This window comes from Amia ocellicauda, chromosome 23, assembly GCF_036373705.1.
Source record: "Amia ocellicauda isolate fAmiCal2 chromosome 23, fAmiCal2.hap1, whole genome shotgun sequence".
Lineage (NCBI taxonomy): Eukaryota > Metazoa > Chordata > Actinopteri > Amiiformes > Amiidae > Amia > Amia ocellicauda.
In genome coordinates this window covers 21113596-21140806 of record NC_089872.1, presented here as the reverse complement: position 1 = coordinate 21140806, position 27211 = coordinate 21113596, and the positions used below count along the sequence as shown (strand labels likewise).

Genomic DNA, 27211 nt, shown 5'->3' with positions numbered 1-27211 from the left:
GCCTGTTTGTTTCGAGCAGCCTGTACGAGGGAGCAGGATAAATGCATTGAGAAGTGCTGAGGGCTTGGCTTAGTCATACAAGGAGCGTGCTGTGATGGCCGTTTACCGTCTGGAATTGGCAGTTATTTTGTGTCGTGTTTTTCAATTACCTTGGCGAGTGGAAACTGTCTGGGATTGGTGAGCGTTCGTTTCCATGTGGATTAAACACCAGGTTCCCTCTGCTCTGTGTGTCCAATCCATCAAAACCCCACAACAGTGGGTCGGCCTAGCAAGATGATCTGAAACCAAACGTTAAACCGCCGTCCGCAGAGAACGGGCTGCGTCTCATTCAATTAAGCGTGTAATTGGCGCACCGGATGAACGAGGCGAAAGTCCAAAGCGCCGTGGCTTAATCGCGATGTAATTCCTGCCCTGAACCCGGCGCCCCAGCTTTGATAGCTGGCGAACCAGTTAGACTCTGGGAAAACGAGGCGGCGATGTGTTCAAAGTGCTGCTTTGAGCGCGGCCGGCAGGGCTTGAAAGGGTCTGTTGACTAATTAGGACTCTGCTGTGGGGATCGGGCCGGCAGTGGGCGCAGCGGGACGATCATCGGGGGACGTTGCTTTGTAGTGAGCTGTTTCATCACAAGCCATTTTAACTGGATTTTTGCCTTTTAACCGCAGCACGGGCCTGTGCGTTTGTGTGTTAGTCTGGGTTTGTGTGTTTTCAGCGCTGCACACATGGCTGCTGGCTCTTCTGGCTCAGGGTGATTATGACGGGTGATTAAATACTCAACCTTTGCCCTCCCTTGACCTGATAATGAGAGTTTGCAAGGAGAGTTTATACTCCGTCTCTCCCCCGTACACCCCCTGGCATCCCACCTCTCTGTCTCCTTCTCTCCGATTCGCTGATATGATTGTGAGAGTGTGTGTGTGTGTGTGTGTTGTGTGTGCCAGGGCTAGGGTTAGTGCACTGTGAGTGGTTTCAGCTGTTTAGTTTCCTGTTGATAAGGTTGATTGATATCTGCAGTGAATCACGGGTCCTAACAGCCCGGCTGACAGGTTAACAGGTGATCTTAAATACCTGACCAGCTGTACGGCTAATTGAAGTGGTTAGACCCAGTCGATGAAGCAATTGGGAGGCAGTTTGGGTTAGTTAGAAGCCTTTGGTATGCACACACACACACACACACACACACAGTCATGCAGAAACCCTGGCACAGCTCTCCTGTACGACTCCCGGGAGGCTCAGTCGATACGCGGCACCCTGTCGGTGCAGCCTGAGGGGGCAGGGAGGCATCGTTCCGCGCTGGCGTCTGCCTCCTTGTCCTCCTCGCTTGACTCAGATGTGCTGAGGGGCACCCAGGTGCATCTCGGCGGTTCAGTCATTGTTACGCACAGTAGATTCTCAAAAGAGAAACCATGTGCCTGGAAGGGAGAGAAATATAGATTATACTTTATTTTTTTGTAATAATCAAGTTTATCTGTCAAACCCCCAACTCCCCCGTGGTTGATAATATGAAGACATAGAAGGTGGAGAAACATGGCCATGGGCTCTCTCTCTCTCTCTCTCTCTCTCTCTTTTATTGAACCTTTTTAGTGCTATACATTTAATGAGCTTCAACAGAATCAAAAGTAGACAAGTTGAGACAAAATGATCTGCAGCCGGATTAGTGCCACACTTTACCACGCTAGGAGGAGGTGGGGTTCTGCCCTGGAGACCGGGCTACACTCTGAGGCTGGGGTACCAGGCGGATGGGAGGATGACAGGAGCTTTCTGCATGGCCAGCGTGAGAGGGGCAGGGCAGGTTCTGTTAGCATCAGGTGTGTGTCGGGCTCTGTGCTCGTGCATTGGCAAATAACCTCACAGCCTCAGACAGCACCAATTAGTCAATTAGTCCATCTGCTGTTCTGTGCTAATTGTGTATATTTTTCTATACAATAACTGCTGAATGTTTTATTAGCAGCAGCAACGCTTTTCCTGCCCCTTTCTCAGAGTGAAAGCACGCTGCTGCCTGACCTGCTGCTCCTGTCAGCCGCCCGTTCAGCCCAGCGGTGTGGTGCTCACAGTCCGGGCCAGCGGTCCTGGAGGCAGACAGTCTCAAACTGGTGACTCCAATGAGTCAAAGACCAGGGGCCTGGGAGGCAGGTTGTCTTGTATTCATGAAGAAAGTGAGTTTATTCCTGACAGGACAGCAGACCTCTCTCGTCTCATCTACAGTTACTTCAAACATAAACCCACATCTTCAGTTGCTTTTCTCCATTTTTAAAATCTCTAAAACACTAGAGATATTCATACTGGTGTTATTTTCTTCTTGTGGGTTTTGACGGAGGTTATAATGATGGAGTTGAAGTTCAGTCTTCTCTCTCGGCCTCCCTCTGAGTCTCGGCGAGTCCTGATTAGGGTGAAGGCTTCTGGAGGCAAAGAGGGTTTTTTTCATTGATTTTAGGGGAAATCTAAATGATGTGCTGGAGGAAGGCTACATATTGATCCCTGTGAAAGGGATTTCTCTTTGAATCGGAAGGGATTTTGTGTCTCTTCTGTAATTGTATAACGTCAAAGATGGAGGCTTAAACAAACCGGCCCTAGAGAAGCAATAATTCACACAAGCTCTGTTATTTCATGATTTATTCACTCTCTCACATACACACGCGCTCTCCCTCTCTCTCTCCCTCACACACACAAACACCCCCACACTCTCTCACACCCCCACACTCTCTCACCCGACCAACCTTTGCTATTTCATGATTTATTAATTAGTCAAAAGCCTTTATCCAAGCCACATGACTGCAACTACTGTTTTATGATGATGATGATGATGATGATAATGATGTGTAGGAAGCTCACTGGCTGAAAAGGCTTAAGAAGATTCAACACTTAGTTACTGATGCGTTAGTGTGTAGTTTCTGTTTTTTGTTTTTGCAGAGGCGTTGTGATGGATGTCTTGTCGTTTGCGAGTGAAGCGCTGCATCTGCTCCAGTGGCTGCTGTAGCGAGGAAGCGTCTGCGAATCGCCCGCACACGGCCCGGCCCCCTCGGCTGTGCGGGACCGCCGGCTCTATGTAAATTGCCATATGCGACGCGCTGCACCGCATCCACTTTGCGCCAGCGGGAGCACGGGTTTCACAGCTCACTGTCTCACAGCAGCGCAGACCGGCCGCTCCACAGCTCAGCGCTGCGTCTACATTGCGGCCGGAGAAGCGCCGACAGCGCCGAGGTCCGCCGTCGGGACAGCCGGGGCCAGAGCGATTCGGACAGGGGCTCCGTGGCAGGGGGAGGACGCTGGCCGCGGATTGGGCTGCTTGTCTTGGTTGCCTGGGATCCTCTCGCCGAGGCTGTATGAGCAGATGAACAGAGACGAGCTGGAGCTGCATGTGCCGAGGTCTGGCCCCGGACGGGGGGGTGCCGCTCGATGCGCTGATCCAGTGGGGCTGTAGAGGGTGGGCTGGGGGGTGATGTGAAGAGCTGTGGTCTCTGGCGTTTGAATGGGAAACAGACGATTTGTGGTTCGGCACTTTGATAGCAATCGCCTGGATCTGATATCAGTCCATCCGCAGGATTAGGAGTTAAATGCCGGAATCGCCCTTTTGGACACGTCGGACTGGGCAGCACCGATGCGTGCAAAGTGATTTGTGCTTTTGTATTTTTTGGAGGGCGGACACAGTTGATTGCAGGTATGTGAGGCGTTAGATTGGTTTCCTTCTCGCTGTCTCCTGTTGCAGCCCGGGCATCAGGACGGATCATCCCGGGCCCCCGAGCCGCGACTGGGCTCCGGAGTTACACTTCACAGCAAGCACGACACGGAGCACAAGTTAGCGAGAGAATGGACCGGAGCAGACATGCACTACGATTCCGCTCTGTATTTTGTATCGCTGCTACTCGGCCGTGAATAATGCTGCGGACAGAAGTTGATATGGACCTGAGAAACCGCGATTTGGTGCAGCGACCCAAGGGATGAACCCCCAGCAAAGACCGATGACACACACATGCACAGTGGCAGTGATGGGAGTGATGGGAGTGATGGGGAAAGGGCAGAAATCGCCAAATTAACAACAGGACGCAGCTGTGACGCTCTGGCTCGCATCCACGGAGGAAGTTCAGCGTTCAGTCACAAGAAAGGAGCGCATTGGGCGAGGACAGCTGCTTTCCAAATGATCGCTGTTACTATTATCTGTTCAATCAGTGGGCGATTCTGGGAAACCGTTTTCAGAACAGCATGACTCCTCTCGTCCGGTTGAGCCCCAAAACAGGCGCACCTGTACCTGCCTCCGGCCCGCTGCACATCTGAAACCCGGCCGGGGCTTGTGGGCATCATCACGTCCACACACACAAGAGTAAAACCCAGTGAGACCCCCAGTAACCCCCCCATGGTGACGGGATAAGAAGCGAGTCTGCGGGGAGACCCCCTCCAGCGCCCGCCCCGCCGAGGCCACTTGCTCCGATGCGCAGCTGGTCGCCGTCCGCCCCCCCGGTGGTGCTGAAGTCCCTGTCCGGCCCCCCGGTGGTGCTGAAGTCCCTGTCCGGCCCCCCGGTGGTGCTGAAGTCCGGATGATGCCCGGCCGGCGGGTGCGAGGATGCCGCTCCCCGCTGCACATCAACGAGGACACCGGGCGCTTCCTGCTGCTGGCGCTGCTCATCGCGCTGTACCTGCTGTGCGGCGCCGCCGTCTTCTCCGCCGTCGAGAGACCCTCCGAGCTGGCAGCGCAGCGCCGCTGGAACCGGACCCTGTCCAACTTCAGCGACACCTTCAACATCAGCCTGCGGGAGCTGAGCGCTTTCCTGCGGGACTATGAGGCGGCGATCGCGGCCGGGATCAGGGCGGATCCCCAGAGACCACGATGGGACTTCACGGGGGCTTTCTACTTTGTCGGGACAGTGGTGTCCACTATTGGTAAGGGAAGGAGTTTTATTTATGTATGCATTTGGTAATAATATTATTATTGATAATAATAATTGATTGGAGTCACAAACATGAGCTGCTGCAGTTTTATTACCTTTCTTCTATTCGCTTATTCAGAAAAATATAGATGTATACTTTTAAAAGTACCGTTAATGAAGGATCAATGCAATGCACTGTGTACAGAGGTTACAGTTGCTATCGAAATGTTACTTTACAACAAATGAATTGATCGTTCATATGATAATATATGGTTTTGTTCTGAGCGAAGCTCCCAACCCATTTCTTCTGCAACCTCCCTGCGTCCTTAAATATGGGGATTAATCTCGCAGTGCATCCTCTGTAAAGTGTCGTGGATTTTGTACTGTTACACTGGTTTAACAAATCAAGACAAAACACATACAAAAATAAAGACCAGTGATGGTTCTGGGTCTGCAGGTCAACCTACACCACACAAAACATCACTCTTAGAGAATCACTGCCCATTCAGCTGCAGATGATTAAATATCGATGTTGATTTAAAATAGCTATCTTGTAATGGTATTATTCAACATTGATGTATTTTTTATCAATAATAATAATAATAATAATAATAATAATAATAATAATAATAATAATAATATACAAAATATGCCGTTATTGCATAGTTAGTTTTTGTAAGTTTCTGTGAAATGCTTGCTATATCACAAGCTGAGTATGAGTTTCATGTACCAATATTTTTGTGCTAAATTGTAAAGGTCAGTCAGATGAAAGTTTGTTTGCCGTCTGCATTGTCTGTTTTCTAAACCTGTCCATGTGTATCTATGACATGCTGTGTTTGCATTCAGACCCCAGCTCTCTAATACCTCCGTCACAGGGCTGCAGGCTTTTGTACTGTGGCTGCAATCCTGTTCATTTGTTCTTTATCCCAGAGCTTCAAACACAGTTTCTTTAATCCTCCACCGCGCTTCAACACTTTTCAATACATTTCCCTTTTTGGTTGTTCAGCAGCACTAATTGTATTTTTTTATTTGTGTTACTATATCAGCAGAGAAACCAAGATGCTTGCTTTTGTGTAAAATCTATACAATTATGTTGTGAGACAGGTGCACCAATTATCTGGCAATCGATATAACCAGAGAGCGGATGAAAAGCACGACTGTGGACGTAAACACAACTGGAATATTTCATTACTTTCAAGTCTTGCATTTCATTTGGCACAGCTGGCATTTTCATACAATCTTTATATATATATGACATTAATCCCCCATTGATCTCTGAGTTCAATTGCAAAAGCTATAGCAAGAAATACGTTAAATTGTGCTTTACACTAGTAATCCTTGTCCATAGTCAGGACGACAGCATCTGCTGTCAGTGCAATTTCACAGAGACCGCCGTGGCCTGGACACTGTGTGCTTTACAGACAGAGTATCATCCCAGAATACAAGACTGCATTACTCAAAAGCTCCAAGCTTTCTTCAGTGTCTGCAGTTTTGCATTTTTATTGTACAGGAAACATACTTTATTATTGTTATTGTCTAACCCATAATATTCCTATGATGTTATTAGTTTGCCTGCTTATAGATATACACACCCACACTGACACACAGACCTACCGACTCACGCACATACACACAGACACATACATAATATACACGCTTGCATGTGTCTGTTAACAAAACTTGTGTGCGGCTGATGGCCAACAGTCAACGGCCTTGTTGTTCTTTATCCACACAAGTAAATAAACTCTAAGTGGAATAATCCCTATAAATACTGCTGGTTTGAAGTAGAATTCCAAGATCTGTCTGTCTTTGATTCATTGTCATGTCAGCCTTGATTTAAAATCCATAAAGTAAGAAATGTGCCTCTGCACCGCCAGTGGAAGCCATTCAAATAGGACGTATGTTTTCACAATGCAAACGAAATCACATGAGGTCAAGTAAAATAAATCAACTGGGCGAAGCAGTCTTTGAGCTCCCGGGTAGAGTCGTGGTTGAGTGTCAGGGATGGAGATTGGGTGTTTGACAATGTCTCCTACCTCGGTACGGTACTCAGAGTGCTTTAGCCTGTCTACTCCACTTAAATGTTAAAAGAGTTTGCATTCCCCACGGTCGACGCGCCCGTCTCTCTGTGCTTGTTGACATGTTGCACGATGCGGAAACGCATTTGCACAAGAAAGGCGAGCGAGAGAGTCTGTGGTTTGCAGGGAAGCTGAGAGACTGCGTTGTCTACGGGTGAAATGTCCACACGGAAAACAATGTTTAGCTTCAGGATTCTGCGGCTTACTCGGCTTTTCTGATCCACAGTGTAAACACGCTGCACTGAGGGAATTTACCAGGGATAAACTCAGTGAGGATAATTGGGTGGATTTCTGTAAATAGTCTTGCCGTGACTGTTGGGGAAACATGTTTTGATTGGCGGTGTTTGATAAATACAAGAATGCTATGGAGCGCATCATTCTGCAAGTTTTTAATTCCCAGGCAAACATATCTTCTACTCAAAGGTGAAATTGGGACACATGCTAATCAGTAAAGAATAACTTTTTGGGGGGCTAATTAATGTGATCAATTTCTTCAGTTAAGCCAAAACAATGTATATTGTAATATCCACCTGCTAACTGAGAGATCCATGACCCTGCAAATCCATACCAAGAGTCTGAGCCCCCCCCATGGAGTGCGGAGGCTGCAGATGCTCGGACAATAACTCCTCCTGGTCGCACTTGAAGTTGGAAAGGATTTCCTTGGGAGTCTCAGTGCAATTCGGGCGCTTTCTTAATTGAATCCAGATTGGGTTTTTGTTGTTGCATCTGGGTATCTGGCTGGCAGACGCATGCGATAGCAGTCGTCTCACTTCCAGCGTATGTAAAATAATTTCCTCGTCGGTGTCAGCTGGAGCGAGCCGAGCCAGTGGGGCTCCTTCTCATTCTCGAGCCGCACTCCGACACCGGCCACAGGGGAGTCCGGTGGGCCCTGCATGCCAAACGCTGGGGTTTTGTCATGGCGGGATGTGCGCCGAATAAGTGACAGGCAGGTCTCGGTGTCGAGTGACGCCCGGGCGCCGGTATTTACCTCTCCGATAGGTCACAAAAGAGCAACCACTCTCCTGTGGGCTGCCGGGTCCGTGTGTGTCCCATACAGATTCCTGCCTGCAGGTTTATTTCTTTCTTTAAATATAAGATCAATAAAAGTAGACGTGAGGCGGGACAAGGCTTCTTTTATTTTTTTCCATCCCTGACTTTAAAAAACAAAAACGCTCAAAATGCATGAGAGGCTGGGAAGAGAAAGTGTTGCACAGAGCGGCGCAGTAATGCAGAATATGTTCCTGACAGTGGTGGGCTTTAGGGACGATCAGACATTCTTTGGAGTTGCGGGGCGGGCAGCTCTTTGTCTACAGATGTCCACCCACCGTAATCACAACAGATGTGGCCCTGAAAGGACGCAGTTTCCTCGCCTCACTGCGCCCCGAGATCGCCAGCCTGCTCTGCTATTCCTAAAACAATCCCCTAGTGTGTTCCCCTCCGAGTCTCTGCCAAATTTGCATTAAACGCTTTTCTGGGTGTCTTTCATGCAGACTCTCACTCTCTTGTTGTCGCACCGCATGCTCCGTCTCAGACTCCACTGTAGCCACTACACTTGCACTGTTGATTAAAAGCAGCGGTTTAAATTTCCCACGCATCGTCGTGACAGCCCGGAGAAATCTCACCGCAGAATGGATTATTCTTCCTTCATGAAATACTGCTCATTTGGTTTTGCGGATACTAATGAGACCAGGAACGACCTCCTGGTGTAGTTGCTGTATATATTTTCAGAATATATTGAGGATTGACAGCTGTTTAGGAGAACAAAATTCATTTTTTACAATTCCTTAAAATAAACCCTTTAGAATTCCTTCTTCTGGATGTTATTGGAAGTGAAATCCAACATCACAGCCAGGAGCTGCTCTGCTATTAACCCCCCCGTATTAGCAGCTGCCCAGAGCTCTCTCAGTCCTGGTCTGTTTCTGAGAGGGTGACAGAATGTGGACTCAATAAAACCGCATTGCAAGACGCCAGTAGGTCATCTTGGACTTAAGCATTAACCAAATGCAGCCAAAAAAAGACAGAATAAGATTCAGAGGCACCAGGAAATACACATACAAATCTCTTCTTCAGGCAAGAAGGTGAAATGCCAGTGTATTGCCAGCACAGGGACTTGTGGGCATTTGTCTTTTCTGTGTGGCGTACGAGTCTCTGCTCTGTCCGTGCCGACAGCGCAGGAAGGATGAACCCACGTTGCCGGTCAGTGCACCAGCGTGTGCCCCTGTGTGTGTTACCAGTGTGCGCCTCTGTTTGCGTGTGACACAGATGCTGTTACTCGGCCCACAGTAGCACGCAGGGCACCGCAGCCACCCGGCTCTCACTGCTGCTCTGCTTAGGATGCTTAGGATTCGTCCCTTGAAGCCTGGATGGGAAATCTCCTCTCTGTCTCCCAGGGTTGCAATTAAACTCGCAGTCTCCTGGGTAGGCGGGGGGGTGGAGGTTGGGGATTCGCTGCCTTTTTTTCCTTCCTCTGAAATTGCTCAGGATGAGAAAAGTGTGGAGAGCGGCCTGCCGAACACGTGCAGAATAAAAACAGCGGGAGATTGCAGGCCTCCTGACCTCGATCCTCACAGCTGCTCATTTTCTTCACTCTCCATTCCTCAGTGATTATTTACCTCCTCCGGCTCGGTGTGATTGTTCCCTTCCCCGACACACGTCTCCAATAGCACTCTTCCCTGGCAGCGGAGCAGAGGTCGGGCTGGAGAGCCAAGGGCCGCGGTTCAGTGTGCCGACCCTGTCCGTCTTCGCTTCACTGCTTCCTGTTTGTTTGCTTGCTTGCTCTCCTGCTGCAACAGTACAAATCATCCAGGCGACCCGAGCAAGAGAGAGGTCAGTGACAGGCGATGTTCAGACAGTAGATTTCTGTGTTGGGGGTCAGGGCCGGAAAGGCTCAGAATAACGTTGCACCGCAGTCCAGAGGAATTAATATCCACTTAATTGTGGGTCTTCATTTTAATTGCGATGTTTTGCATGACCTGCTCTGGTTGTCACTAATGTAAAAACACAAAGAGACGGCACTGCTGTCCTTAAATCAGGGCTGGCCACCTCAACTCAACTCGCAGTTCTTTACTGCAAATATCACGTTCTGCTTTTTTTCACTTCAGGATTTCACTGGACAGCTGTACTAATTTGGGGTAGATTTAGTGGATATTTGGTCATGAAAAAAGTACGATTTAGCCCATTGTTTCGCAGAGCAGGTTTCAAAAGATCAAAAACAAAATCAGCTGCAGCTGTATGAACATACATAAGACCATAAGACAGTGTCCAGTCGAGAGGAGGCCGTTCACACCATCGTCCTAGTCTGTTTTTGAATGTTCCCACATTGTCTCTTCAGCCACATCGCTGGGGAGTTTGTTCAGATTGTGACGCCACTTTCTCATGCGTTGCTTCATCCACTTCTGTTCCTCCCATAGTGTAATTATAGTGGACATTTGTATTACCTGCATGTAATACCTTGCACATTGAATTTTATTCTCTTGCTCAAAAGGGTAAATCAGTCTTGTGAGAACTGAATGGTATTCAAGGTGTTTGTTCGTAAAATTATCTCCAAAACTGCTTCATTGATCAGAACGAAAGGTCTCCATGTGTCGATCCTTTAAAGGGTGGACAATGAAGCCTGTGAGACCAGAACCTGGGCTGACACGAGGGCTGGACATATCATCCGTATCTGATACGGCACAGCGAGGGCAGCCGGAGACGTGCAGACACAGATCACTTATAGTAACAGCCGTGTAACAAATGAACGCTGCATGGAGAACGAATTGCTGTGAAATAAACACCTATAGATATTATAATTACACAGATAATTATACTCAGGCAAATGTGTCTGTGAATGAGTCATTGGACGGAGGGAAATGAAAACACGGTGAGTAATATGTCAGCCCGCTCTGCAGTGTGCGGCTCCTTCTGCAAGACACACCAACGTGGGCAGAGCGAGGAGAAGACCGCGACAAAGACCGGGCTTCCTCCAACCCTGTCTGACAATAGGCCTTGAATAATGAACCGGAGATTATGGGAACATGAAAGGTAACAAATGAGAGGAGAGTAATCTTATCCCGTCTTATGTGGCGTACTGAGGTCTGTCCGCTCTGAAGGGAGAATCGGCTTGAACAGAACCAGTCAATACGAAGTCATCGTGGAGACGTTTTCTCATGACTGTGACCAGTGTGTGTGTGTCTGTGTTGGCTGCATAATCAGATTAGATGACATTCACATTTTGTACGCTGATTTCTCCCAAAAGATTAAATTTTCCTTTTCATGGGTTATACAAACAATTTTATAAGATATTAAAAAGGACAAGCGATAAATTCCAGAGCAGCAATTATTGCTCTCTCACTATCTCTCTCTTTCTCTCACTCTCACAATCTCGCTCTATCTCTTTCTCTGTGCAAAGAAATGTCACCATCTCAATTTGATCTCTCCGAGTATCACCCCGTCTTTCTCCAGCTGCCGATGACTTGGCATTATGGGATTTGTCTATACATCTTTTTTTGTTGTTGGAAGTGTTCTCGTCTCGGGACAGTTGTGCTGAAGCGACACTTTCACCAGAAAGGCTATAAATCTCAGGGGCCGAGACTGAGACGCGGGTCTCTGTATTTACACACCTATAGAAGTGGCTGGCTCTGGTCCAGACCCCCAGAGTGGCTTCAGAGGTGCCCCTCGGCCGAGCAAATTAGGTTAAGACAAACCTCCTGCTTTACACCCTGCAGATCACTGATTCAGTGATGATTTTACTACACATGAAAATCTATTCATCTTGCGTTTTCCATTTGGCTCTCATGATCTCACGCGTGGGACCCGTCCACTTAATGAATCTATAGTGTCCGACAGAAATGTCCCTGGCGGATGGCACAGCACCGCTCAGATCTGAACAGGTGTTGCATGTGTAGCACCATCTTTTGCTAGAACAATTATCCGCGCGTGTAAAAGCCAGCTGTCTCTGTCACCCCTATCCGGCAGCCGAGGTCACTTCACGACTGGCAGCGGTTCGCCTCTACAGTGGAGACCTCATTTAATTGTCACTGACAGAGCATTTCCAAACCTGCTCATTGAAGCTGCTGGCTCCAGTGTGTTTGCTTTGCATACAAGATCATTACGAAAGCCATCACCACTTCCCTGCAATCTATAAAGGGCCGCTTTGCGTGGCACTCCCACTGTTTAATTAGACCGTTGGCAGATAACTGAGGGACAGCCTGCCTCGTTGTAGACTCAACCCGTTCCCTGTGCCAGCACAGTGTCTCTGTCCGTAGTGTGGCAGCCGCTGGGTGAATCACACTCTCTGCAGCGTCAGCACCTTTCAGAGGCCCTGATTGTATTGTGATAATATGCTTGAATAATTTGCAGACATGGTTGGATCTGACAGAGGCCTTCTGTGAAACGCTGTAAGCTTTGCCTGGTCAGATCACAATCCTCCCGAGCTACTGACATTTTTTTTTTCCATTCTTTCTTTTGACGGAACTCAACATTAAATTGCGAATCGGTGTGACTCGCCCCCCGTCGTCGCGTCTTGGTTTAAAAGCCCTTCTGCTCCGAAGGGACGCTGTTCAATTTGAGCACCGCGCTCCCCCTGCACATGAGGGTAATTGGATCCTCTTGTCCTTTGTCATGTCAATGAGCAGTGCGTCGCTGAAGGGGAAGACAGTCAGAAGTCAAAACCATTTTCTTCCCCCTCATATTCCCTTTGGTTTTCTGCAAATGTATTTCATTTCCTCTTTGGACAGTAAACATACATATACATGTAAAACAGAATGGCCCTCAAACAATCAAGGCTGAGGTCACAGGAATGGCCAGCCATGCAAGAGAAAAAAACACGATGATACATGTTGTGTCCTGCATGTAACGTGTTGTAGGATACACAGTATTTTCCATGTGCTCGTATGGTGCTGATGTTTCCTCTCTTGACACTCCCTCTTGCTGGCTTGTCATCTCACAGCCGCTCTGGAGTGTTGTGCGAGGATGCCTAAACGTGCCTGCAGCTGCGGGACGGACAGTCTCCATCCCCAGAGCAATCACAGCAAGAGTCAATTAGTACGACTGCGGTGACTGTGGGGCTTCTTCCCTCAGAGAAAAGAAACACTCCCATTGACGGCGTCCCGCGGCTGCCCTGTGTCCAGTCTAGGCCAGTGTTTGACCGACAGCTTGGCTAGGGACTGTGGGACCCTGCGATTAAATATGGTTCAGTGGAGGCAATAATACTAAATGCTGAAGTAGTTTGGTTCTGGGCCACTCCCGAATGCTGTTTCCATTTTATGTTAAAGGGAGGAGGCTGCACGCAGTGCCAGGGAGCAGGGAAGGCCCGTGCTCACTGACCCAGCCCGGCACTGGCAGCAATAAGGTTGTCCTCTTGCACACACTGGCCTCACTGTGCCATTAATCACATATGAAGGGCCTTAATTGCCGTTATGCAATTTGATTGCCTTGTGCCGTCTGTACAAATGGGAACGGGGGTTCATGTTCGGTTTAATGGCTTTTCCAAACTCCATACAAGATGCAGCACATTTACAAATCCACAGACACTACAGAGATTGAGGGAGGTTTACTGCTGAGGATCTTTCTGTGCTGTAGTGAGAGAAAGAGAGAGAGAGGGAGAGGGAGAGTGAGAGAGAGCTGCACTGTAGTGTAGGAGCTGCAGTTTCAGCAGGAATGTGGAGGTCAATAAACAGAGCCGATTCCCAGAGAGCTGTGATGTCATCGGGGGCTCTGTGATGTCATTGGGGGCTCTGTGATGTCATCAGGCCCCCTGTGATGACATTGGGGGCTCTGTGATGTCACGGGGGCTCTGTGATGTCATCGGGGTTCTGTGATGTCATCTGGGCCCTGTGATGTCATCAGGGGCTCTGTGATGTCACCTCTGAACTCAGTTGGCGCAGCACAGTGTGAGACCAGCCTGGGGTCGCCCGTCTGTGAATTGTTCTTGGCACACCACAGCCAAACACATGGAAATTGAAATGAAAGGAATACAGCTGCAGATGAAGGACGGTGTGCTTCCTGACAATTTTTCAGTCTTAGGGCAACAGCATCGATTCCTTGTAGTGCAGAAATCTCTGAGAGTGAATTAAACGCTGACATGCTATTGATACTATTGAACAGAGCCGAAGACGTAGGACTGAATTTAATAACTGCAGGCAGAAGGAAAAAAAAAATATTAATAACAAAACGAAGGAGATATCTAGGCCTCGAATTGTATTACATGATTGACAGGTGCGCAATAATGATTGAACGACTACAGCGGCTTGATTCCTTGGCAGCCCGTGGAGGACGACACGCTCGTAACAACACACACAGCACAACATCGCGCTGCATTGATCAGTCATTTCATTGGCAGGGATATCAGAGCACTGAACTGGACGTGCAGCTGCTGCACTTCAATGTTTAGAGAGATTGAAGTCACACATTTGAGGTGCAACAGGTTATTTCATAAGGTGTCATATTTATATTTATATAAACCAGCAGAACGCACCTTATCGGCCGTGCCAGTATAAGGCCAGGATGCCTGGTTTGTGGGGAGTAGGATTTGAAAGGCGAGGAGAGAACAGCAGTGAGAAACAAACTATAACAGCTAACGGACTGTCATTTGAGCTTTGAGAACTCTGTGGATTTGGATTGGCACTTCCTGTGTCGCTCTGTGTTGATTAGCTGTTTGTGTAACCTGCTATCTCTGAGTAGTCGAGCTGCGGTTTTGCTTTGTTTCTGTCTTGTTGTCACGCTCCCACACTGTAATATAGCCTCGCTCGTGCCCTACGCCGCTGTTCCCGTGTGTGTGTTTCAAGAGCCCGACACCATGGCACCCACCCACAGTGCTACTATATATATATAATACTATCGCTAGTCTGCATGGCTTTCTCATGCCTCTCTCTGTGCTGGTGACTCTACAGTGAGTTCATGAGCAAAACCTTGACCGGCAAGCAACTATTTCAATCACAATAAGTAGACGTGATTCCTCCACATCACAGACTGAAGCTTCACAAAGACTCATCACCAGCTGTAATCTGTGTTTCAATAGAAAGCAATGGCACCGGACGTGTGTTGTCCAGGGAGCTGTGGTCAGATTGGATCCTACGCAGCCAGTTGGCGATCGTTAATTCAGCTTAAATCAAACAGAACTGCCATGGAGGGGCATTGCGTTTGCTCAGCAAATGGTTCTGCAGTTAGCTGGCCTCAATTCTTCCACACTTGGTTGTAGAGAAGCAAACACTGTAAACGTTTTGTAATGAAGATTTATTATTGTCGTCTCAGGTCTGGAATGGGTTTTGTCTGTTGTATTTTGTTTTGAATCGTTGGCTCCAGTTTAATGGATGGAATAAGGGCAGAAATCATCCGCTGTGGATTCAGTCACTTAAGACAGCTTCAGCTCCAGAACTATTAACCAACCAGGACTGACCATCTGCTGCAGGCAGGCAGACATAAGAACATGAGACAGTGTCCAGATGAGAGGAGCCCATTCGCCCCATCGTGCTCGTTTGGTGTCCATTAATAACTAAGTGATCAAGGATCCTATCCAGTCTGTTTTTGAATGTTCCCAAATTGTCTCTTCAGACACATCGCTGGGGAGTTTGTTCAGATTGTGACGCCTCTCTGTGTGAAGAAGTGTCTCCTGGTAGACAGACAGACCACCACCCCTTCACATCTCTTTGCTAGCACTACATCACTGCTTTAATGGGGAGATGAAACAAACACCTTCATCACGGACTGCGTTTACAATTAGAGAAGTATGTGTGGGACACAAGGGATTAAAAAAGGTTGAAAGGGATGAAAAGGCTAATCAGCAGCTAGTCTCTCTGCAAGCAGGCGGGGTGCCTGTGTGTGTAGGAATCTCTCCCTGACTTTGAAGAAGTGACATTTCACCTTGTGCGAGGGGATTGAGGAATGTGCTTCCCCTCCCAGACTGCACCGTGATCCGTGTGCCCGAGAGGAGGATGGATTGACACGGCGCAGTTTGCCCATACTCGGGATCATTGCTACCTAGTGGTAGCGCTCGGGCTGGGAGCTGCTGACCTGTGAAGTTAATGAAAGTGTAATTGTCCTACAAGCGCTGCAGTAACAGAGACGAGACACTGTGCCACATCAGTCGAGGCAGTTAGTGTTAGATGTTCAGTCAGTCAGTGACAGCCGTCTCAGATTATTGCCTAGACTCTCTAGTTTTCAATACTGTCCCTCCCTCTCTCTCTCTCTCACACACACACACACACGCACACTCTCTCTCTCTCTCTCTCTCTCTCTCTCTCTCACTCACACACACACACAAATCATTTTCTACATTTTCTACATCCTCGTCCAGATGGTACATTGAAATCAACAGTCTTGAATTCGTTCTCTACTCTTTAAAGCATCTGGTTATATATATATATATATATATATATATATATATATATATATTATACACACACACACATTTTATATATACTGATATGTATTCATGCAGTAACTCCACAGAAAAAAAAAGGTTCTGATTCACAAAATAAATGCACTTCACAGTATCTCCTGAGTGACTTTCTTTCTCTAGACCAAATGGTTGTTGAACGCACACACACACACACTGAGAGGGGACACTAAAAATAAAGACACCACGGAGTCGAGCAAGACTTCTGAGTCAGGCTGTGAAGGACTCGGAGAGGAGATGCTTTCACTGGGCATCAGTCATTCCTGGCACAACAGTCCTGGTCTTAAAACTGCGACATTTTTTCATCAATCTCTTTATGACTAAAGGGTTGCAGTTCATCTCAAGCCTGTGATCTTAGACATGATGGGGCTGAGGTGCTCTTGTGAGGGTTGATTGAGGAAATGGCCTGTTTGTATAATAATAATAATTATTGTTAATGTCTGATAGTAGCTTTGTACTCTGAGCTCTAGATGTATGAAAACAGGCCGTGTGAGTAACAGCAGGGTGTATCTATAGCAGCTCCAACACAGAGCGGTTCTGAGCGCAGTAATTACACAGTCCCGCTCCCAGGAACGGCGTGGCTAAGCGGTAAACACTGGGATCATCTTGACTCGAGGAAAACAAAGAGATTTTAATGCCCGTGTGCGAGTCGAGACAGCGCTGCTCCATTAGCCGGCTCTGTGGTTGTCTTTCTGGTGCATTTCTCTTTCAGCCGTACGGTGCCGGTTTCTCCAGCAATGTGAATCAATTGTTAATATAATTATCATTATTATGAACGAACACAAAATGAAATGAACGAACACAATATAAACACATTAGTCATTAGTGCTGCTATGATTGTGAATAAAAGTGAATCCCATTATGAAATTGTAGTTCATTCTTGGGTGCTGTTTTCCCTGTATGATCAACCTAATAAAATCACATGTATCACGATGCCCCCAACGCGGGTATTTCTATATCCCAGAATCTGGTGGCAGTGGAGAGCCACGCCAATTTGAATTTTGATTTACCCATGAGCCACTTCTGCAGGGCTGGGCACGGTGTGGCGCCGGCAATGGCCTGCGTTGTCTGTTGGCAAGACTCCTCAATGCCAACACGTGCCCCGGCAGAGTATCGGCTCAGTCCAGCTTGAGCAGCTCCCTCGGCTGGCGGTCCAGGTCTCCCTGTGCGCCGCCCGGCCCCGCTGGCATCTCCTTTCTCTGGTCCTCGGGGGTCCAAGAGCCACTGCTGTCGTCACACTGCGTCCCTCCCAGCTGCCGGGAGCACGGGCTGATTAAACCGCACGCCGGCTGGGGCTTCTCTTACTTTCTCTGAGTTTTATTCTTTCGTTTCTTTTCTCGTTTGTAATTGGTCTCTCGCTCTCCTGCGTGTGAATGTGTGCCAGACGTCACTCGGGCTGTTATTAGTGCACTGGGGTCTCAGGGAGCCGTTTTGTCTGGCGTTATAAGGCGCTCATGAGAACTAGGTGAAAAAACGTGATGAATACAGAGTCTCGTTTATGAAGTAGCAAGAGATTAATTTACAAGGGTTCTCTCTCCGTTCCAGGCTGCCTCTCTCAGCAATCAGCGAACAGCCTGCCGGGCCTCTCAGGCTTCATTGTGAGGTGATGATGGTGATTATTATTATTGTTTCTATTGTTGTTGTTAGTGTTGCTCTTAAAGCTGCTGGTGCCAATCAGACAGACCGCAGAATTACCCAGCATGCCTGAGCGATGACGGGACACCTGGCTGCAGTGCGCTCTCTCTCGGCAGAGTTTGCATTTGAGCTGAACCACACAAACCCTCCTTTCCCAATAACGGTTTAAGGAGGCCGAGAAAACCCGGGGTTTGGGAATCACTGCTCCAGGGTCCTGTCCTCCATTACACGGCTCTCGTTTTCAGCAGAGAGTTGCCGGAGATCTCCGCCCATCCCGTCCCCAGCCTGCCATCTGTTCTCCCATGATCCCCTGGGGCTCCGCGCACGTGGCCGCGCGCATCGATGTGCACCGTTATCGCAGGAGACAATGATATGGAAACTCTGTCCTTGGTCCTGTTTTAATTCCTGCTCTTCTTCTCCTTCTTCTGTTAACTGTTATCTGAGTTCAGTCGGCTCACCTCGTGGTAACGGGAGTGTAGGTCTGCTGGAACTGAGCGATTACTGCCCTGATTAACTTCTCAGTTTACAAATTAGCTCTGTAAGATCATTGAGCCGGAGGGGGGGAGAAAAACAACAGGCCTTTCGGTTCAGACAGCCTTCACTCGATAGAGAGAAGCGTGACCGCTCGGCCGATGAGGCTCAGACAACAACAGCGCTGTTTCTTGCACGTGGTTCGGTGAAAGAGCCGGTCCTGGCTGCAGCGGTGTGCTCAGACCACAGTTGTGACTCCAGAGTTTGAACAGCGTGTCTGCCGGGTTGATGTTAAGCCGCAGCAGCACCCCACAGCCTGAGGATTATTATTATTAACAGTCTGTCGTCTTTGTTAAACTTCCCATTGTGCTCAGACTATTTTCGCCGGTGAATTGACACTCAGCAGCCGACTCTACCTGCATGCTCAAACAATACACTTTTCTGTGGCAGCTTGAAGCGCTGGTTATGACAGAGCTGTGTTTTATTGCTGACGGGAGACCCCGTTCCCCGACCCAGGGGCCACACAGGGTCTCCCCTCACTGCCTGCAGTTTTCAGGTCGGACCCGGCAGACAAACGCGGAGCAGTAGATGCTGCAGATAAAATGAGTGTCATTAATCATCTGGGGTTTGAAAGCAAGTGAGAACTGAATGATAGCAGGAGTGCTGAGCAGCCCAGGAGATCAGGCTGCTGTATTACAGGTAGTCTGAGCAGGTGTGGGCGTCCCTGACCTCAACGGGAAGGTCGTGTCAGTATTACTTTTATTATTATTATTAAGTCGTGGATGACAGTAATTTCTTTTTTTAGGCACTCGTTTTGTCTTGTTGTCTAGAGGGGAGATTTGTCTGCGTTGGCGGTATGATCCTCCACAGCTCGAGTCTCCGCATCGAATTCAGAATCCTTAAAAAGATCTCTATTCTGGAGCTCGGCAGGTCTCGCTCACCGCGGTCGAGTTGCTCCCGGGAGTGCTCAGATGCGAGGCCCAATAACGAGACGGACGCTAAACCCGGCTCCACTTCGCCCGCACTCTTACTCACTGCACAGAGATGCGAGACTAATTTTTAGACTCCACCTCGGCATGTGTTCATTGTCTATTTATATCCCTGAATGTTCCAGCGCCGATTCTCACAATGATCAGCAGCAGGAAAGTAAAACAATGCATTATTCTCACGGCTGAATGAAAGTGAACACGCATATTAAACACACAAGCAAAGTGAATAAAGATGCAGCTCCCCTCCCTCCTCTCTACAAGAAGTATTAGTATTGCTTACTTTGTGTTTATATTTTTGTATTAGCCCTGAACTGCTCTTGCCGCGTGCTGTACTGTGATTTACTGTGCTGTACTAAGCTTTACTGTACTCTAGTGTGCTGTGGTCCTGGCACTTGTTTTAATTTGCTATACTAATATTGTACAAATACAGAAAGCATCCATTAGAGCTGACCTGTTTGCTACCTCTGCACACTTCTCAGGGATGGGATACGAAAGCCCCGATGGGCCCGCCCCCGGCACTCCGATTAACTAACGCTGTCCCCCGTGTCCCTCCACAGGCTTCGGCATGACCACGCCCGCCACTGTGGCAGGCAAGGTGTTCCTGATCTTCTACGGGCTGCTGGGCTGCGCCGGCACCATCCTGTTCTTCAACCTGTTCCTGGAGCGCATCATCACCCTGCTGGCGGTCGTCATGAAGGCCATCCACGAGCGGCAGCTCCGGCGCAGTGGCATCCTGCCGCCCACCCTGCGCTCCACCTTCTCGGACCCGGGCAGCCTGGCGGGCTGGAAGCCCTCGGTGTACTACGTGATGCTGATCCTGGGCCTGTCTGCCATCGTGCTGTCCTGCTGCGCCTCAGCCATGTACGCGCCCGTGGAGGGCTGGAACTACGTGGACTCGCTCTACTACTGCTTCGTCACCTTCAGCACCATCGGCTTCGGGGATCTGGTGAGCAGCCAGAACGCCGTGTACGAGCACCAGGGCCTCTACCGGCTGGCCAACTTCCTCTTCATCCTCATGGGCGTCTGCTGCATCTACTCGCTCTTCAACGTCATCTCCATCGTCATCAAGCAGGTGCTCAACTGGATGCTGGCCAAGATGGGCTGCCTGTGCTGCCGCCGCTGCCACAAGCCAAATGCCTTCCTGGGCCGGCGCAACGCCATCACGCCGGGCTCGCGTCTGCGCCGGGGCCGCTTCTCGGCCGAGCGGGACGGGCCCTACGACAGCGACACGGACGGCCGGCGCCTCTCGGGGGAGATGATCTCCATGCGGGACCTCACGGCCTCCAACAAGGTCTCGCTGGCCATCATGCAGAAGCAGTTGTCGGAGACGGCCAACGGCTTCCCGCGCACCGTCACCTCCAGCTCGCGGCACAACGGCTTCTCGGGTGGCGTGGGGGCGTTGGCCATCATGAACAACCGGCTGGCCGAGACGAGCGACAGCAGGTAGAGCTGGGGGGACGGCAGCCGCTCCCACAGACCCAGCCCTGCAGGGACTCAGCGCAGTAGCCACTCAGCGCTCCCCGTGCTCAGGCCACGCCAGGGACACAGCAGGGACACGCCCAGGACACGCCCGGCACGCTGCACTGTGGGGTTTGCTTTTTTCTGTTCTAGGGGAGACGGGCCAAGGTTTGTTCACTGTCTGTTTGTTTGCTCTACCCCCTCAACACATATCAGGCTCTCCAAAGTTTACACCTGTTCTGTTACACGTGACAGCGTGGGGCATCGGCTTGAAGTTTCCCTACGGCTGGATGTACAGCGAGGCGTGGCTGCCGTGCCGGTACTGATCTCTGTCACGGTGCGTCTTCACGGGAATCTGAAAACTGCACTCAACTATATTTGCTCATATAATGTCAACAGGATATATATATATATATATATATATATATATATATATATATATATATATATACATACATTTTTATTTATTTATTCATTTATTTTTGTATTGCATGATCATGCCTTGTTTTGATACACCCTACTAGACTGCAAATTTGAGTTTTATTCAAATTTATTTTTATTTTAATACACTTTTATATATTTAAAAAACCATGAATGATATGGCGATTCACAAAATTAAAATCCCACGTTAGAAATTGGTAAAATCTGAACTGGCGAAGAGAAGCAGTAGAAAATAATCGTTAAACACCCAAATGTGTTGAGATTTGCTGACGGGCGCGATTGGAAATCAGGGGAGTCTCTCTGGAAGAGCGCAGGTCCATTCAGAGCAACACGGGCTCAGTCCATCGGCCCGGCACAGAGTGGCAGAGATACTGACCATTCTCTGTGCATCCCCCAGCTCTCTCCCCTCTCACATCGTGTGCTGTGCAGTGCCGTCTTTGCTCCTTACAAACGGAGAGATCGTGCTGAGGCCGGGGTTCAGGAGAGACGGGTGAGACATTGCTGTCCCACCAACTGCCTGCCCAAGGTTGTGCCAGTCAAAACCCCCAGTATTATGTGTATAATGTTCACGTAATAACCGGGTATGTGTTCAAGTGGATAAAAGTATCAGCCCACTCAATATGATGCCTTTACGGATATGCTATGCGGGGGTTTAATTGTGCCAAGTCTCTCTAGTGAAAAACTAAAGAAAACGAAAGATACTAAGAGCACAGTTTTGCCCGTTGAAGTAGCACATTCTCGGGCAGAATCTCAGTTCCTTTCTTTGGCAGAAAGGGGTTTTCTGTGCAGTGCCGTCTCTCCGACTGAAACAGATAACATTAGCCATATATATATAATTTCTGTACACGATTGGTGCAAAAGAATTTAGTAGAATACCACATTTGTAAAATAAGCAAAGGACACAGGTGCCTGTTAATACTCAAGGAAGCAGAGGGAAAGCTCAGCGATTGGTTAAAGAGCGCAGGGGAAGGACACGGGTCACTGAAAGCTCATTCAAGTGGGCCTGTGTGGTCATAATCTTTCCTTCAGTAGCTGTAGGTGGTTCACTCCCATCTGAGAGAGCGCTGGGCGGGGCGGACGGAGCCGCCCGTCTCCAGACCGCCAGCCATCCCATTGGCTCCGGCCTCTCCGGGACGCCAACACTCGCCTGTTTTTATTCGATTACGCTTTTTACGTTGGTATTCGCATGACTCGCTGTGCTGTCGACACATTGTCTGTCTGCTTCCGTCCTTCTGCGCCTGTCAACTCAAAAGGACACTCTGTGAATAGAAACCCAACTGTATATAGTCACGTGTAGGTTTTTCATTTGTTTGTTTTTAACCACTGACAGACAGATACCAATATAGATTGATTTGTATTTATCCGTTGCCCCTTTTTTGCGGATTGACCTTCACTGGCTACCGTACGTCGTTTCCTTTCTGCTCCTGTGCAGATCTCAGGTAGTTTGAACTTCAGGCTTGACATAGTTTCTTGCATGCAGTTATTGTAAAGCCATATGAGATATACATGTACATATAACTGAGACACCTTATAGGTATATTTTTTTAAGTGTACAAATAATAATACTGAGGAAAGGAAGAGATAGGCAAGAGGAAGTTACAAGAGGCAGAGGAAGGTGTTTAAGGTACAGCTAATGAACTTGAAATTGTGCTCAGTTTTGGTTTCACGGACTGACACTAATGAACAAAATTCGCAGACCTCATCGTGTCGCTAACGGCGCTGAAATGGCAATATGACACCGCGAGGATCACCGGGCTGCGAAATGGACTGAACAACGAGCCGCTTTTAAAAACACAGACTGGCACGAAGCAGCTCTTGTGTCAATGCACATTATTTTTAATTTTTTCATCCCTACATCCTGACGCCCGTTCTTCTGTCCGCTGACGGAAATGGGATCTCCGGCTTCAGACGGGGGAGGGATGAGATTTTCTTGTTGTCTCTCAGATGCTTCAGATGTTATTTAATTGAATTCCTTGCACATCCCACAGATTCTGCGACTCACGTGTGAATTTGTCGAGACGTGTGCCGTTGGGTTTGTGATGTGTGTGTGTGGTGTGCGGCCGGGCTACAGGCGGGGCAGTGACTACACACACAGAGCAGCCCAGCTGTATTACGAGCTGCTTGACACAGAGAGCGTACATCCGTGACACACAAAGTACCAAGCACAACACAGAGCAGGCACCAACCCGGCTCATTTGAAGACGCAGGGGCTGGTGGTTTGACCTCGGCCTTATGAGACCCCTGGTTGGGGTCAGTGCCGTTGCGGCCAACCGGGTGTTGAAGGGTGGTCTGGGGTTGTGTCCCATCTGTTGTCACAAACTACTGAACCAAACCAATGATTTACTTAATGTAGCATTATTTATTTATTCATTATTTTTTACTTGAGGTCATCTTTCCCAGATGGCGTTTCCCTGACCCCGTGTGAGACCCCCGGGCCGATGTCTGGACCTGCAGGGTGGAGCAGGACTTGTGCGCAGCTGCCCCCCGGCTCTGCGTACAACAGTGTGACACAGCCAGTCAGCCAGGTCAGTCATGGCTGCTCGAACGCTCACAGAGATGCACTTCATATAGACACACATATAATGAAACTATTAAACCCCTTTGGGACGAGTTGTGTTCACGGAGTTGCGATGGGGGAAAAGCCACGGCAGACGGGACTGATATGCATTTCTTTAGCATCGTTGAAAAAGAGGGAAACTGACGCAGCGCGGCGCAGACAAATAATATAAATAAAAAGGTTTATGCTCCCCTTCATGTATATTTCTTTCTGAACTGAGTCCTAGAGTCAGGATTGATTGCGACCTTAGATTAAGAGAAATCAGCATCTTTGCAATGCTACATTTTCGAGAGCCTGTTCAATGCATTAAGCTAGCGCAGCATAAACGAAAAGACAACGGTTTGTATACTTTAAGTGCATGCATGGCTTGTTCTTTAATTGCCTTACATTTTCCTTGCATATAAATTGATCAGACAAGAAGACAATTGTATAGCTACTCTACTCTTTACTATACAATCCTTTTGCATTTTGCAAAATGTATCTCCATTGATTGCAATGGATTTTACTCTCCTGATGAAAAACCTTTACTCCACGTGTCGCCGCAGCAGGGAGGCTTCAGTGTCGGAGCTCCTGGAAGGTGAGCACATGATGTGTCCTAATGCCACGTCCAGCAAAGTGTGGAAATCAAGCCCAGTCAGGCGTCGGGGATGTAGCATTATCTCACAACACCCTTACAGATTCCTCTGTCTGATCTGTGTGACTTGCTGGCATCACACACACACACACACAACAGCAATATTAAAGCCAAACTCCGAACACACACCATACTAGTCGGCTGTATAAGTTGTCCAAGATGTGTAGTGGTACCAGTGGTTCAATCTGTATGATTGAGCAAACTCACAATTGACTGAAGAGCCCTCAGCAGGACGGAGGGGAAATGAACCTGCACTTCAGACCCATAGCGCAGTGTGCGGAGATGATATTGATGCCAAACTATGGCATGGGCATCTCCCCCCGAAGTACACAACTTGATTATTGCCACTGGCACTGCATTCTGGTGAGAGAGGACCGAGTGTAGTGGAAGGGGCCTGGAGGGTATTATAATGGCAGCGTTTGGCGTGTACTCCGTCCCCCTCTGCCAGACTGAAGGTAACAGCCTTGCCGTCGTGGCCAGGGCACTGGGAGTGTGGCGAGGGCAGGACTAGAGGGGCCTGAGGAGACGACCCCAAGGGGTGCCATCAGGAAACAAATACACAGAGACCAAAAAAAAAAAATGAAATAGAGAAACCATACACAACGCTAGTATCGATCAACGCACAGCAAAGGCCTGGAGGCGCCGGCCTGGGGAGCGCGGTGGAGCCCCGTCTCTCCGGGTCTCAAGGTGTGCAGAGCCACTGGAGACGCCAGTCTGGCTCCCGGCCTACGAGCGGCTCTGCGGGCAGAGAGAGGAGAGACGGCCTTCTGTGGCTGTCCTCCACTGTGAGGGTTCCCCCCTGGGCGTGGTGGTCAGATTTACACAGTTCCTATGTCTTTATATCCCCAGGCCCCCCAACACTGTTGGTCAATGCTCCCCTGTCCATGAGGTCACCTCTCAGCATCCCCTTGCTCTTCCCCTCTCCCTCCCTCTCCCTGCCTCTCCCTGCATCGTGTTAAAACCATTGATTTAATGTATGCAAATGAATTCTGGTTGCAAGTTGCACATTTATACCAATGATTGTACTTTTATATTTCTGTAAAAATAAAACATTTAAAATACATTTATTCTGGAGAGGTTTTCCCCTGAGCATCTCTTTGTTTAGTAATGCTTATCTGTGCATTTATGCTTTGTCACCTCTCTCCCCTCTCTTACACTCAAATTCAATTCAAATTCTCTCTCTCTCTCTCTCGTGATGTAATGTTTCCCTAATGTTTTTAAATCCTGAGGTGTTGTAGGTGAATTACAATGTACAACGATAAGACAGGCTTTGGTTCGCTTCCCTCTTTCACGTCTTCGAGACACACAAGCCTCCGCACAGTCTAGTCTTCCCCCGACTAGGACTTAAAGTGTGAGTAATTTTCCCGACACCCGTCCGCTCAGAGCAAATTGCCGTATCCAGCCAGTCGAGATCACGCCAGCTGTTCCACGCGCCTGTGTCGGGCTGCCCGTTAGAATTGCGTTACTGTCCGTCTCTCCGCAGCCCCGGGCGGTACCGTCTGTGTCGAGTCTCTGCATCCCCCAGTCCCGGGCTCCCCTGGAGAGTCTGTCCGGAAATAAGAGTGATCTCTCAGGCCCAGTGCCTAAACAGGAGACTTGCTCAACTTGCCCCCTGCAAAAACAACCTCCTGCTCACCGAAATAGCTCGGTTTGCTCCTACGGCAGGCTGTCATATATTATTCATACGAAGGAGCAGAACAGAAAATAGCAAGGCCCGCTTTTTCCCTTCCTCTCGGTGCTTGAAAGCCGTGACCCAGTTTATTCAGCTCCAGACGAGTGTGAAGGAAGTGGCCTGCACTCCATTAAGCGCATCAGAGCTCTCCGTGCCGCGGCGCTCCGGTGATCCGGCAGCTGAGCCCACGGGGGACAACGGAGACCTGGTCACAGGGGACAGCCTCGATCGCCTGGCAGTATTAAAAGGTGAGGATCGGTGGGCGGCAGGCAGGAAGGATTGTGGGAAATTCAGTCCGGGCTAACGAGTTTATCTGATGATAAACGGGTTTATAAATATCAGAGGACGTTCTTAGTGGAAATTCGGTCTTGGCGCGCCTCTCTCACAGGCCAAGGTCTTCATCCCCCCCCCAGAACTGGTCCCGGTCACCGTGGCCAACCCGTGTGCGCGCATGGGACACGGGGGGGCCCCAGGTGGCGTTCCTGTAGAGCCCCCTGCGTGACCTCTATGTGCAGGTCAAGCAAACGGACATCGGGGTAGTGAGCAACACTGTGGGCAGAGATCGCGCCGCCTCCCCCTGTGGTCCTTAACAGTCAAGCCCAACCCGACAGCGAACAAAGCGCTCATTGTGTGTTTATGGGGCTCTTTGTCTGGGCGCTGGAGGTTTGCCCAGTCCGGCACCATCCCAGCAGGTGCACAGACAATACCGTGAGGGTGGGAAAGTCAGACGCAACCTCTTAAAAGCACCTGCATTGAGGCAGAAGTGTACAACACTAAATACACACACACACCGAACATTAAAAACACCCTCAGCTCGTCAGGGAAGTGCCTGGTTATGAAGCCACGGACTCCGCTCTCGCCTGAGATTGAAAAGCAGTGCCGCTATCAGAGCAAACGGTGACCCCCCCACCACGAGCCTGGAATTGGATTTCTCACCCAATTGAAAACCACCTCCATTACAGACCTCTCTCAACTTGACCCGGCCGATCCCGAGAAAAACGGCCGCTTTACCAACGCGCTCGTGCCGGGCCGGGCGAGCCGCAG

The 27211-nt window shown here is 49.1% G+C and overlaps 1 protein-coding gene across 1 annotated transcript; it reads left to right on the top strand.

The window, feature by feature from the left end:
• The first annotated feature begins 4526 nt into the window (after positions 1-4526).
• Positions 4527-21173, top strand: kcnk12 (potassium channel, subfamily K, member 12). The gene is made up of 2 exons (XM_066696815.1): positions 4527-4869; positions 19963-21173. The coding sequence occupies exons 1-2, from the start codon at positions 4527-4529 to the stop codon at positions 20850-20852; spliced, it is 1233 nt and encodes a 410-aa protein (XP_066552912.1). The 3' UTR covers positions 20853-21173.
• The last annotated feature ends 6038 nt before the right edge of the window (positions 21174-27211 follow it).